The sequence below is a fragment of the Anguilla rostrata genome, chromosome 6, assembly GCF_018555375.3.
Source record: "Anguilla rostrata isolate EN2019 chromosome 6, ASM1855537v3, whole genome shotgun sequence".
Taxonomy (NCBI): domain Eukaryota; kingdom Metazoa; phylum Chordata; class Actinopteri; order Anguilliformes; family Anguillidae; genus Anguilla; species Anguilla rostrata.
In genome coordinates this window covers 43,833,693-43,848,073 of record NC_057938.1, presented here as the reverse complement: position 1 = coordinate 43,848,073, position 14,381 = coordinate 43,833,693, and the positions used below count along the sequence as shown (strand labels likewise).

General features: G+C 38.7%; 1 protein-coding gene across 1 annotated transcript in view; it reads left to right on the top strand.

The window, feature by feature from the left end:
• The window catches only part of LOC135257298 (interphotoreceptor matrix proteoglycan 1-like), a 35,739-nt gene extending 21,358 nt beyond the window's left edge, over nucleotides 1–14,381 (top strand). Inside the window, exons 13-17 of the mRNA XM_064339894.1 lie at nucleotides 972–1,741; nucleotides 9,330–9,549; nucleotides 10,104–10,314; nucleotides 12,095–12,178; nucleotides 13,356–14,381. Of these exons, the coding sequence (XP_064195964.1) occupies nucleotides 972–1,741; nucleotides 9,330–9,549; nucleotides 10,104–10,314; nucleotides 12,095–12,134 (1,241 nt within the window). The 3' untranslated portion in view covers nucleotides 12,135–12,178; nucleotides 13,356–14,381. The remainder of the gene's footprint in view (nucleotides 1–971; nucleotides 1,742–9,329; nucleotides 9,550–10,103; nucleotides 10,315–12,094; nucleotides 12,179–13,355) is intronic.

The window sequence follows — 14,381 nt, the reverse complement described above, 5'->3', positions numbered from 1 at the left end:
ACTTTCAGAATGGAATGCGTGCTGTGAAATTAAAACATGCGGTTAAAAACAATTACCCTGATAAAAATGTGCAGCTGTATTAAGGATAATTACATCTCACTTATTTTAGGAGAAATTAATAGTCTGGGAATTAGAGTATCCTGCTGTTAAGAGTTATATCTGTTTATAATTTCACATATAGTAAACAGAAGACTTTCAAAAATTAATTCATAAATTATGTACTTAAGTAAGACAGACACTTTATCAGAGGATATAGCTTTGAAAAGGATAACTAAGAGACAAATTATACTGGTTATTACAACAGCCATAGATATCTTCTGACACATCAACCCTGTCAAAAATGGTTTGCAGTCGGTAATGTTGAGTACCAAAGCTGACTTGACTGAAAGTTTTAATAACCCAGTCTGAGAATCCTTTAATATTAATGTATTAATGATAATGATGATGATGATTTTTATTAGGGTCCAAAGAACAGTGCTGGAACCCTATTGTTTTTGCTGCAATTCTTTCTTTTTAAAAGTATCTATCTCAGAAACCCTGAGTCCTAGAGTAACCATTTTCAGCAGATGGGCTGCAACATTTCTTTGACTGTCATGAGAATTTGTTCAGATCCCAAGGCTGCTTTCCCCTAGACATGTTCATAATTAATAATTTATTACACTAACTATGACCCGTAGCAAAGTTGATTCATAAACATGTTGAAAGGTCATGACCTATCACACATTTAGCCATAAATTACCAACTGTCTGCCCAAGCTCATAAAACCTTTGCTTATTTGTCTGTCTGTCTATCTTGTCTGTGTTCAATCATATGTCTCTGTCTATTTTTCAATGTGTGCTTGGAACTGTATAATTGTTGCTTGAAACTATTATTATTATTATTTATTATTATTAATAATAAATAATGGTACTAGTAGAAGCAATTCCAATCATTTCTTTTTCTCTCTAATGTATTTACCTTTACCTTTGAAGAGGTGGCAATGACTGAAACTGAAGATGTTTCGGAAGACAGCACAAGCCAAACTGATGACTCTCCCTTTGATGAAGATGACAACGTTGCACCCTCATACCAAGCCCCAGCACTACCTGCACTGGTGGCCACATCACAAGTAGCAAGCATCGACTCTACTACAACTTCACCCTTGGATTCTGTGTTTATACCAGAGGTTGTTTCCACAACCACATCCATTGATTTAGGTCTCTTTGAAGTGGTTTTCACTGAAGCCCCTCTGACCACTTCCATGCCCATATTAGAACCTTCCACTAGAAGCGAGACCACTGCAAAGCCCTCCACAACAGAAGCAACAGTGACAGAGTTAACCGCTCCTGCCACACAAGAAGTGACTGATATTCCTGTGCCCAAAGAGGTTTCATCAGCACCCCCTGACAGTCTTGTGGTTCCTGAAGTGATTGTTTCTGAAGAGGGTGAGGAGGACAACATTGAAGTAAGAGTGCAAGACATTGCAAGTGAACTAGACCGTATGGATGTGGTGAGCACTGAGACTTTTGACCTGTTAGGGTACGGCAGTGGTGACCCCTTCATCAGTGAAGAGCACCGGTTTGAGACAACCGCTCCCCCTCCCCTGAAATACCTGACCACTCCCTCCATGACCACGGCCAACAAGGGCAAAGAGTTAGTGGTCTTCTTTAGTTTGCGAGTCACCAACATGATGTTCTCCGAGGACCTCTTCAACAAGAGCTCGTCAGAGTACCGATCACTGGAGAACACCTTCCTTGAACTGGTAAGTAAAAAGAATTTGTGTTTTGGTTTTCTATATTTAATGCACTAATATCCTCATCGTTCAGCCTCAATGTCCTTGTATTGACTATTGAGTATTGGGCATCTGAAGCAGCTGTGAATGAATAGAGACAAACAGGCATAATATATTTTGGAGAATTTCTGCAGTCACAAGGAATCTGTGCCCCCTGTGGCATACAATCATCTCCCTTCTTACATACAAAAATGGATGCAAGCTGTGTACCCACAGCATGAGGTAGGAGCTCTTGCTGTGAAAGCTTACAGGCCTAAATGCTGCTGCAGGCCTACGCATATTAACACTCATGCTGTCTGTACAGCAGACTAAAGATTTTCGCCTGAGATATCTCAGCTTCAAGTATAGACAGATATAAACACTGTATTTCCCCAAGTCTTAGAAATACCTGTTATGTCTTTCTCAAAATCTAACAATAATAAAAGTAATGAAGAGACGTCATTTTATGCACAAGTTCCTGCTGTTGGTGATAAACAAACACCCTGATCAAAATCAGACATGAAAATTTTGGCAAGAAAAACAACTAACCTTTTCAAATCTCTGCATAGTTCCGCTCCCCATTAGATACTGTTATTTAGTCAGTCAATCTTTTGCCAAGAAAATTGGTTCAACTGCGTTTTCTGTACACAAATGTGACTGCAAATGTATGATTCATTTAATTTATGTTAGGTTCAAGTCTGTACAAGGTACACTTTATATCAATGTCCTTACTCTTTTAGGTTTTCATTAGTGAATTATAATTCTCAGTGTGATTTTGCAGTATTATTTCAACAAAATGTGAATTTGGCAAACTTGAAGGAAAGCTATGTGCTGGGGTGGGTTTGAGGTCAGGGCTGTTACACTTGAAAGCACAGATAACCAATTCAACTGCTGTCATTTAATAAGCCAAAATGTGGATGTAGAGGCTGCATAGCAAGTAGGCACATTTTTGTTTACATCTAGGCATGGTTATATGAGTCCAAAGACTGGATATATCCTGGGGTCGGAGATATATTGGACACTAGAATAGTATTTCATTTGTAGTCCTTCTGTGTTGAGTCTTAATATCCAATGTTTGCTGGAGATAAAGCCTGGTGCACAATTTTGCACGCTCAGCCAATGAAAGCACTGTATACACTTACAGACAGAAAATACTTTCAGTTGTAATATACTTTCGTGGGCCTTAGATATAGATTGTCTATTTGTAGCAATACAAAACACCGGTTACCCAAAAGCCAACACCCTGACTATAAGAGTAGAGTAATGCTACTTGTAACCTGGTTCCTTTATTTTCTCCTTTGCAACTCTGAAGCACCCTGTCTAGTCACCGAAACAACCATTCTATATAAACTCTTCTGTTGTTCTTGGAACTGAACAGTGTTTTCTGAACCCTGTCATTGTCAGAAATTCTACACATAGCTGCAGAACTATTATGTTGTTGACTTGCTTGTGGTCTACTTTGATGCAGAAAAAAACCCAGGGTAGTTCACAACAGGTTTAGACTAATTTACTTGGACAAAGGTTCCATGCAATGTTTATGCATGAGTTTCATTTTTTAAGCAAGATTTCCTCTTTCAAAATGGCATGCCCCACAGCCTGCACATGTACTTCTCAAAGTGGATAAGTTTGCAATTTTGCTTTCCACTTCTTCACTCTGAAGAGCTTTGGTGACATTAGAACAAGTCAAAGATACATTACAGGCTCTACTTTTGCTTTTATGTTTTATTTTTCTTACACAAACCCAGCTGACTAAAATTCCCAACACGTGCAGCAACAGAATTACTGCTTAGACTTTGCCTAGACTTCACAGTTAGTCCGTAACTGTTCATTTTACACAGGTCTACTCACTCCAATAATATAATATACCTGTACTTGCAATTGTCCTAAACTAGCACTATATTGTTAATAAAATGTTCAGCATGGCAAGAGCCCCCCCCCCCCCCCCCCAAAAAAAAACACAAAAAATCCAAAAAACGATTGTTTCATTGATGTCCCCTGAATCCATCCATCCGTTATCTATCCCATGGAAGGGTCGCAGGGGGTGCTGGAGCCTGTCCCAGCGTGCATTGGGGCGAGAGGCAGGAATACACTCTGGTCAGGCTGCCAATCTATCGCAGGGCACATACCCCATTTACTCACACACGCATACCTACAGGCAATTTAGTGTCTTCAATTAGCCTACCTGCATGCCTTTGGACTGTGGGAGGAAACCAGAGTACCCAGAGGAAACCCACATGGAAATGGGGAGGACTCCACACAGAAAGGCCCCGAATTCGTGCCCAGGACCTTCTTGCTGTGAGGCGTGCACTACTGTGCCGCCCTCCCTAAGTTGATATGATTTAAAATAACATGGAATATGATGTAGTGATGTCAAATCTATGCCCTGCAAGAGATTGGCGGCCTGTCCAGGGTGTATTCCTGCCTCTCGCCTAATGCACGCTGGGATAGGCTCCAGCACCCCCCGTGACCCTGCTCAGGATAAGCGGTTATAGATAATGGATGGATGGATGATGTAGTGAATGAGCTAGCACTGATGGCTGATGTGCAAATGAAAAGCAAAGATATTTTGTGAATAATACGCTTCGGTATCGAACAGTAAAGGCTCTTTCATGCGCTTTACTAATTTGCATTTAATTGTTTGTTGGGAATTACCGTGGGAACCGTTGGCAACAGCACATGGACAGCAGAGTGGTGGCTAATCACGTGGCTCTGTGTTGTGATGTCAAAGCTACACATGCATTCCAGTACTTGGTATGCTGGTGATTGCTTTGAATTATGTAAGAGGCTTTAGGTAATGCTATTTAGTGCTATACAACAACTGCTAGTGTTTTATTTTTAGCTGAACCCGTGGAAGTAAAAACAAATCCAATTTGTGCACATACAGGTGTAAAGGGAATGTGACAGTAAAATGTATACATTTACTGAAAAAGGATTGGATTGTGATTGTGTTTGCTTTTGTCTCAAAGCACAAGACAAGCAAACATAATGCTTTTTTGTGTTTAGTGATATAGAGATACATTACCAGTATAACACTACATGTCAAGAACATTTTCAAACATGTTCAAATTCCACAGCACATGAAAGAACAGGAGACACTGAAACTCTTAAATGGTATTTTTAATAATTCATTTATATGCTAAAAAGCAGGTTTCATAAAATCTTCCTGTAACAGCTGCTGTGGGGAAAATTGTGTTGAAAAAAGAGAGACTGCTGAACTGCATAACTGAAATAAGCTGTATGTGCATTATTGAAACAGTTACGTGGAATACATTTTCTTTAGACGGTGCCTTTTCTTATTGTTCCTACTTTATGAGATTGGGATTTGTTACATTACATTCTGCCTTTATTTTTTACAACAAATCACAAAGACGCAATTGGATAACATTCCGAAGGTAAAAAATATGGCTTGCATTTACTCAGCACTTGTTTTTAACTTATTCACTTACAAATGAAGGCAATATATATATATTTTTTCACAAATACATCTGGCAGGTTAATTTTAGTGATTTGCTTTGGGAAGAAAACAATCTAACACATGCATAGTTAAGTATTTTGAAGAAAGCCAGTCCTATGTATTTCTGAAATGTAAGGAACAGATGAGACAGAGAAATCTTTAGGAGAAACTGCAGCAGTACATGCAGTGTGATATAACACAGTACAGCACAGTAATAGGCATTGATGCCTATGTCCACGTAATTTCATCCAGTAATTTTACCTGTAGTTCAATGATTCAGCACTGTTGGTAAATTTAATGGAATTTAATAATCTATGTAAATATGTGTGACAGTGTGTCTATACTGTATGTGTCAGAAGAGTTACATGTCGCACATGTAACGATTTGCATATATTGTCAAAGGATATATAGTAGGACAAGACAGTCCAATGAACCGATATGAAAAACTCTTGAATAGTACTGGCTCTGTTTGTTTTGGCAAAGGAAATTATGTAAACTTTATTCATTCCACAACATACTCCCAGACAGGAAGCATGAAAAAATAATGTTACCTGGGAAATGAAACAGAGACTGATTAATTCCACCATGAATTGATGATTGTGATGCCCAAAATAAAACCACTGCCATGTTGTAAGTTGCAGAAATTTCCATATTGTGGGAAAAGTTAAGTATTTGATTTGATTTTCAGCCTTTACACTATGTATCTCACCTTTAGGCTGTCATAAAAGATTACTCAAAAGACTGTAGGTAGTATTTCTGTATTTCGCTAAATGAACCTATCGGTAGCATTTCATAAAGAGTAACGTGATTGATTACAGCTACCGCAGAGGTTAGTTGTTGTTCGGTTCCTTAGGGTGCATTAGCATTCAGGCAACATGAACAAGTGAGCCCGTGGATGCACGTGTGATTGGTGCTTTACAGCTGAGTGGGAGTGCTGTTGTAGTAAGAGGGGTGGACAGTTCAGAAGGCGATTTTGAAGAGTAGGATCCACATGGCAGCCTGATTGCCTCTGTCTTTGCTGGATTGCAGCAACAAATCTCAAAGGAGGGCCAAAGAAACTGCCGCAGAACTTCACACAGTAAGAGAGGATTGTAAACTCGATCAAAGTATTTATTTATTTGCAGCAGTGCTTCCATTTGAAAGCACATGCTCCACAGCAGCTAAATTGCAAATAGTATTGCGTGTGCAATATAAAAACACAGTTTAATTGTAATCTACCAGCTACATTTAAACCAAATAGCAGAAAAGTATGCATTCTCACATTGATAAATGGGATAGTGTGTTTTATTCCAACTTGTCTTAGACCATAGAGAAGCAGGTGATATATTTTCAGCTGGTTTTCCCTTTTGTAAATTGCCTTATTGTAATGCAAATGTGAAAGTGAGTCAGCTCTGAAGGTAATACTGGTGGTCATGGTAACATTAAAAAAAGCCTAGGGTGTCAACCCTTATTACAGCAGAAGATATCAAACCGCGTAGCATTATCTTTTGACTTTGTCAATCATATAAATCGGTCTCCATTGACCTCTAACAAAATCCCTAGATTTCAAAGAATATTAAGCTACATCACATGTTAGATCATGACAGGGCTGTTCAAATGATACCGACGCTGTATTTGTAAAGGTCAAGCTTTGCCATTGTTAATGAAACAAGCATTCATAATTAAATCAGAACAACTCTTAGCACAATCATTGTTCTCATCATAATTTTTTAAATGTCGAGTTCGACAAAGATTCTGTTCACAGTACTACCTACTGTACGGTACAATGGTTAGTAATATAATTTCTTTCACTTTATCTATTGTAAAAATGTATGTGTTGTAAAAAGCATTTTGCTCTGTTTAAATGTAAAAACAAGGTTTTTGAGCCCAACTGATACAAACACATAGGACATGTTAGAACCAAGTCAGAAGACTAGTTCTCCATAACCTTATTCAACCTTATACACACTTAGCACTTGCCAGAATACAAATTAATTCAATAAATTCAATAAAATATTGTAAAAGAGTCACTAGCTCTCCCCTAAACTGAAATCTAACATTTTTACTGTTACCTTCTTTGATTAAAATTTATTTTAGTGAACAAAATTTTACACATACATTAATTTTACCACTTAGCTGAGGATACAGCTCATTTTACATAAACTGAATTTGTGCCTTGTGTGCCTTGCGTTTTTTTTTTAAAGCACGATTTTAACCCAATTAAGATGCTTTTTCTGTTTTTTTTTCTCCCAAGGAAATAAATGTGAGTTGTTGCTTTCTTAATCACAGATAAGCATTAGTTGTTCTGTAAACAGCAACTGAACCCAAAATGTCGTCCAGATACATAGTTTTCTCCATCTGGCAGAGAAATCCTTTGACTGAGGTTATTCTCTCCACATACAAAGCAGGCTGACAGCCTGGGGGAAGTGTGAGAATTAGTGGCATATCCAGGCACAGCTCTTAATGCTGCTTATCACTCCCTGTTATGCTGGCACTGGGCACAGCTGAACTGTACACCACTATAATTGTCCCTGTCCAGCCCCTCATTTCTGAAAAGACGTTTTCACGTTTGCAAAAGAAACGATAATTAGAAAATGCAAAAGAGCAACACTTAACTATAACATGAAGTGGATAAAAATAAAAGCAGCAAAGTCGAGAGGAAGGCAATCATTGATTTGACTTTTGTCAAAATGTTTTTTTTTTAATTGACAATGCTTTTCACGTGAACCATTTACCTTCTATTATTAATTTCATCAACTGAAAATAATAGCAAAGGGCAATATTTTACTCAGATGACTAGCTAGGTCTCCACAACTAATGGCTTTGAAATCAGTTCAGTGTGATGTCTGCCCATTTTTAAAATGGGCCCTTTTCAAGAATGCTATTGTTATTATCATTTCAATCTAAAAAATATGCTTGTATTATGATTCTATTATACTTGTTTCAGGCTCATGAGCAAAATAGTTGCACAAGCCAAATCCAAAGACGAAGCCTTTGATAGAATTTTTCAGATTGCTAGAAGGAAGAAGCAAGTCTCAGCTATTAACTTGTAATGACTGTATTCATTTATTCAATTGTTACGTGTACACACACACACACGCATACAAACACACACACACACTGTACAACAGTAACAGTTAAATATAAATATATTTATTATGAAGTGCATTGCCGAGACCAATGGCAACAACTCAATATCTGCATAGATGTGTTCTTATAAAACCCCAAGGCGATGTTATTCTGTAAAGAACAAAATCCTCAACTTTGATCGACAAGGCTGCCAATATCGTGATATCTGATCTTTTCAGAGTGCCACAGAATCTATTTCCAGGAAAAGGCACAAATATGTGTTTTCACTACCTCTGCTCATGGTGAAATGTAAACAATTCACCCTCCGTTCTTCAACAGAGAAGTATCAAAGTGTATATTTTTAAAACTCAGAACATTTGCACAACATGAAGGAGATCTTTACAATCCTTGACCTGAAGACTGAAAATACACCTTATTTTTCAGATGCCTTTATCTCACTCTTTATATAACTGGGATGAATAGCAAATCATGTTGCATCAAAGCTAAAATGTGCCAGAATAAATCGAAACAATTTAATAAATTGTGTCCTTCAAAAGCCAGGACATTCTGATAGGACACTTTAGTGATAATTGAGCCTGCCTTTTTGAATAAATATAGATGAAAATTCATTGTGAACCTGAAGTGGGCACATTTTTGTGGAACCTGTTTTCAGATCTGAAGCATGCCTACGATTTTCTCAGTCATTAGAAAGTAAAAAATCCTAGGCAACAAAAATATTCAACCCTCACCATGAAATGCTGTCTTAAGGATGACAGACTTTTCAAGACAGAGAAGAAAATACAACCCGGAAAATACAATACCATGGCTGACAAATCACTACAGAAAATGAGTTCCTTACAGGCATTCACCTTAACATACATCTGGTCCTGCTTTCTTAATATAATCTCAGAGATCAAAGACCACAATTCCTTCAGTTTACAAGATATCAAAAGACAGAGAGGGGGCAATAATAAGTACCATATAAGAACAAAGAATAGCAATGTAAAGCGATCTATTCTATTTTTTTAATGCAATTTTTTTTTTTTTCATTTTGTACTTTCCTGTTTTATTTTCCAGCTACTCCCTTATCTGCAGTCGAATCTAACAGGATTCAAGCAGCTGGAGATTCTCAACTTCCGGAACGGGAGCGTCGTGGTGAACAGCAAGATGAAGTTCGCCAAGTCCGTCCCCTACAACGTCACGCAAGCTGTGCACTGCATCCTGGAGGAGTTCTGCAATGCGGCCTACAGGCGCCTGGACATTGAGATTGATAGCAGCTCTCTGGACGTGGAGCCTGGTGAGAGCAGAGCCCTCTTTAATCTTTTCCGCCTCCTGAGAGTACAAGGATAGGGGAACTGGCTGTCTAATACCGGGTCACGTTAGCTCTACTCACTTGATACTCCATTAACGCGCATGGTGCTTTTCACTTCACAAAGATCTTGCTGTCAGAATGGACAAGACATAAAGCACTGTAGACCACATAATGGAGGTAGAGTGCAGATACTGCACTCTCTGTTAAGCCTTTTTTTTAAAAAAGCTTCTAAAAACATTAGAATATGTAATTCAGTGCAAATGTAGGGTGTCATTGGATTGCATGCAGACTGTATCACATGGCAAAGAGGATTGTTTTTTTGCATTAGAAATGCAGCCTGTTTAATAATGTACGGTGACTTTGGAATACTGCACAAGGTAAAATGCCTTAAAACAGCCCTCACATAAAGAGGAGGACCTCATGAAAATCAATCGGGCGCCCTTGAATACCTTGCCCGCATAGGAGGATTGTCAGGACAAGGAAGCAAGGAACGGCAGCGTTTCATTAATACTAATGCAAGCCTCCCTTCCATCTTTCAGCTGATCAAGCAGATCCTTGCAAGTTTTTGGCCTGCAACGAGTTTTCCAGCTGCGTGGCAAACAGACGGACCAAGGAGGCCCAGTGCCTGTGTGACCCCGGCTACGTCGCCGTGGACGACCTGCCCTGTCAGAGTATCTGTATCCTCCAGCCAGACTACTGCCTCAACGGGGGGCGGTGCGAGATAGTACCCGGTCATGGAGCGGCTTGCAGGTACCTCAGAATGAAAAGACCGATTTAAAGGCACCCTGCTTATCACATCCTCTGACATCACGTTCACACGTGTTGCTCTGCTTCATCTCATGTATAATGCGTGCATTCATTTGTGTTTCTGAGTTAATTTAAATGTATTTTATTATTATTATTATTATTTTTTTTACAAATGCAGACTGTTCTCAAACAATAGATTCCTCCGCCTTCGCTCCCCGGGCAGACGAGCATTGACTCTTCTGTTTGTTGTTCCGTTGAATTTAAAATTGATCTCGCATTCCACGTTCCGCTGTGGTGGGTGCGAATGGAGGCCAACGCGAAGACTAAAATGTGTCTACATCGCTTACCTTTTTCTAACCCACCTCTTTCAACCTCTTTAGATGTCCCGTAGGTAGATACTGGCACTTTCGTGGAGAACGCTGCTCTCAGCTGGTGACGCAGGCAGTAGACCCCTTCCTTTTTGTAGCCTGGCTTGCCGGGGCTCTCATCTTTGTTTTCGCTGCGATAGGTGTCTTGATTAAAAGGGAGTGTATACGGACCACACAGACAGTAATGCTGGTGTAAGCGCGTCCTTCTTTCTGTGAACTGTACTGTGTTCCTGCCGTGGTAGCTCGTTTTCAAAAAGCCACGCGGCGCTTTTTCCTGTGTGATAGACACATCCACAGTCCTTCTGCACTGGTGGGCACTGTGGGACTAGGCTCAGGTTCTTTTTTTTTTTTTGCTGATAAAAATGTCCCGAATCCCAGAACTCACTGTTGTGTCAGTTCTTTCAAGCTTACTGAGAAGATATGTTACTCAGCTGAACCATACACCTTAGCGTGGACTTCAAAAGAACTGAAGTGTCTTAGTAAACTAAACTATGTATATCATCTCAAACGATTATCACCTAAGCAAATTCCGTCATTTGCAGTTTGGCCTCCCTGCCTCTTTGAATAATCTTACAAATTTAAGATGAACTTCTTTCTCTACGCAAACGTACTGTGTGCCAAGCATTAATATGTAAAGCCCATGCACCAGTATTTCCTCTTTTGAAAGTTTAGCCTTCACAAAGAATGTGAAGGATATATCTTGAAGCATACATAATTTACATTATTCATTTTTGGTATTAATATCTTAATATAGAGCAATAAAAGTAAGCCAGATTCAATCTAACCACAATGTGCACTGTCCTTAATTTTGGGTGAGAGATTCTAGGAAGGTTACATAAATTTTTATACAGTTGGAGAAAGTTGAAAGTAAAGCTCACTAATGGTCTGTCACAAACTGAGTGATGGCAGCAGCTCAACCTGTCTTGGGATTCTCAGCTTGAACCTGACGGAAGCAAACCTTCAGGTCTGAATTTGCCGTTTTTGATTAAAAGATTTCATAATCTCGTCTGGAGTCTTGCTAACATTATTGAATAACCTCCAGTGCTACTGAAAAAAAACCTGCTAAAATAATATTTCTGACTTGCCTAGACAGACCAGACCAGTTTTGATAATGCCCAAAAAAACAGATCAAATTCCTTTATCAGAAGAGGATACTGCAGTGTAATATTAAGCAAGAGCTTTTAATTTTTTAACAAGAGCCTTATTGTTCAGTGCGCTTGTAGATCTCCTGACTAATATATCTTCTTTACAGCAAACCTCTTGTCGTGCTTCACCCGCTGTGATTCGTTTCCCTTGGACTAATGCATAGTGACAATCATTTTCTTGTCTATTCCTTTGTTTGTTTGTTCTAAAATACACATTTGCACAAAATACGCCAAGCCCTGACCATTTTTTCTCAAATGCTTATCTTTCAGGTATTCAGGTGGTTACACACTACCAGAGCTGACGGGTTAGTTACAGACATGATGGATTTTCAGCACTTCAGGCCACACAATGAGGTAAGTACTGACTGCCTATAAAATTCTCCCCGGTACACAAGGAGGACAGCTTTCAGTGTAAAGTAAATATGACACATCTTATGGCTCAAGTTTAGAGGCAGATTTAGCACATAGTCCACAATTTACAAAACGCATCAAACTAACAGAGCTGTTTGTTCTCAGCTCTGTTCATGTTAAAGAAAAACTTAAATTAGCCTTTCTCAATTACCCCGGTGAAACTTAATCCTCCTTAGATGCAGGAAACAAAGCTGACTGAGAGCAGTCTTCACAACAGAGGATAAACCCCTTACTGTGTAACTTAAAGTTTTTGAAGGCATAGTCTATATTAAGACTACACTTGGGGACATAATCCTATTATTCATCATACGGTTGTTGTTTATCAATCCACGTTTTTGTCGAGCATCATTTCTATGCCAAGATGTGATTAGGCTGGATTTGCTTTAGTTATTTATTAGGTCTGACTTTGTGCTGTTAGAAAACATATCCATCTGACTTAAATTTTTATTTTTTTTGCCTTTCAAACCTTTATAAATTGTACTCTAAATCGTTTTCACACATCTGCATGTATAAATATATGTCATATATAATTCAAAGCACATTAAAAAGTAATTTACATTGCGCAATATGCTGCGATAAAAATTTTACATTTGGGAATGATTACTGATGCTGTAAGTGCATTATGCATGGATGCAAAGCTATCTTGGCTGAGCATGAGAAACAGGGTAATGCGTTATTAAACAGATTTTTCCCGGTTACCTTACTAATTAATCAGATCAATAAAATAAAATACACTGCCCATCACTGTTTATGCAATCGTTTTAAAAATGTGAAGAAACCTAATGTTGCTGTTGAAATGCTTGAAATAATTCTGCTTCAGTAGAAAAAAAAATGAATAAATGAAATACCCTTGTGCCTTCCTTTAACAGCCAAATTATTCAAATGAACAAAAGCATAAATTGCAAGAGAAAATCATTACGCAATCACTGTACAGTGTACTTTACTCATAATTAAACAACCTGCAAATAAGTAGTGCATGGCTGATAACAAAGTAATCATAATCAGAGATGTCTTGCATTCATTCATGAGGTAATAACACTGTCACTGTCTTAGCTTGGAACAAACATACAGGCATGCTAATACGAGCCATCCCATGTGTCTGTGTCTTCGACTCCTGTAGACATGGCAAGTACCACATGGATACAGGACTTCCTGCTTTGACCTAAGGACAGTTTACCCAGTGGGGTCAAGTTACCTAATGCTTTGAAAGGACCATTTTGTAATGGGAAGAAGAATGGTGGCTGAGATGCAGACACTGGCAGAAGGAGAAGAGGAACTCAAAATGGTGTACACTTCCCCTTAAGATCTCTTCATTTGAACCTTGGTCATCCCGAATCAGAAGGAATGCCTTTTTGTTGGCAGACTCGATGAAAAGTTGCCAATAACTACGATTTATGAGCATTACCGGCAAGACAGATGGGAAAACACATTTGACAAGGGTGGGAATGCGAACGCTGTGCTGCAATTGACAAACACATATTTTCCTGTAATGATTGCCGATTGCATTTTAATCTTTTTACTGTGGAGCTTTGGACAGAATTACATATTGACGATAAGTAGTGGTTTTCTCCACAGGCATACCCTTGACAAAGGTTAAATGTGTTTTTTTTCCCTCACAATGAGGTACTTATCCAAGAACTTACATGCACCACAGTGTCATGAGCAGGAATGGTGTATACAATCGTATAGAGATGACAGTTTAATGTTACCTCAGTGTCCTCAAAATTACATGACATGATTATCAAAATGTTTACTGCAGACATTGAATTTTGCAGTTCTTCAACAGGTGGCGCTTTTCTGTCAATAGCTCATGACAAAGTCAAGGTTCAGTACATGCATCATTGGCCAGAATTTGTATATCCCAGAATACTGAATAAGGTATATTGATGTGATGAAAAGCATAAATTGGATGCTTTTCGTCAAATGGACGATCTCCTATTTCTATGTTTAGCATTGTGGGTTAAAAGTGAATGTTTTTTAAGTCGCGTTTTTTAGCTTAAAATAGGTCAACTTTCCTCTGTTACGATGGTGCCGCTAGTTCACGCAACAGAGAGCAGTTCCAGTGTAGGCAAACTGAAGTTATGCAGAGCACGATTGAAGAATAACACCCTTGTTTAAAATACAGAGGGCAAAAGTGCATGAAAAA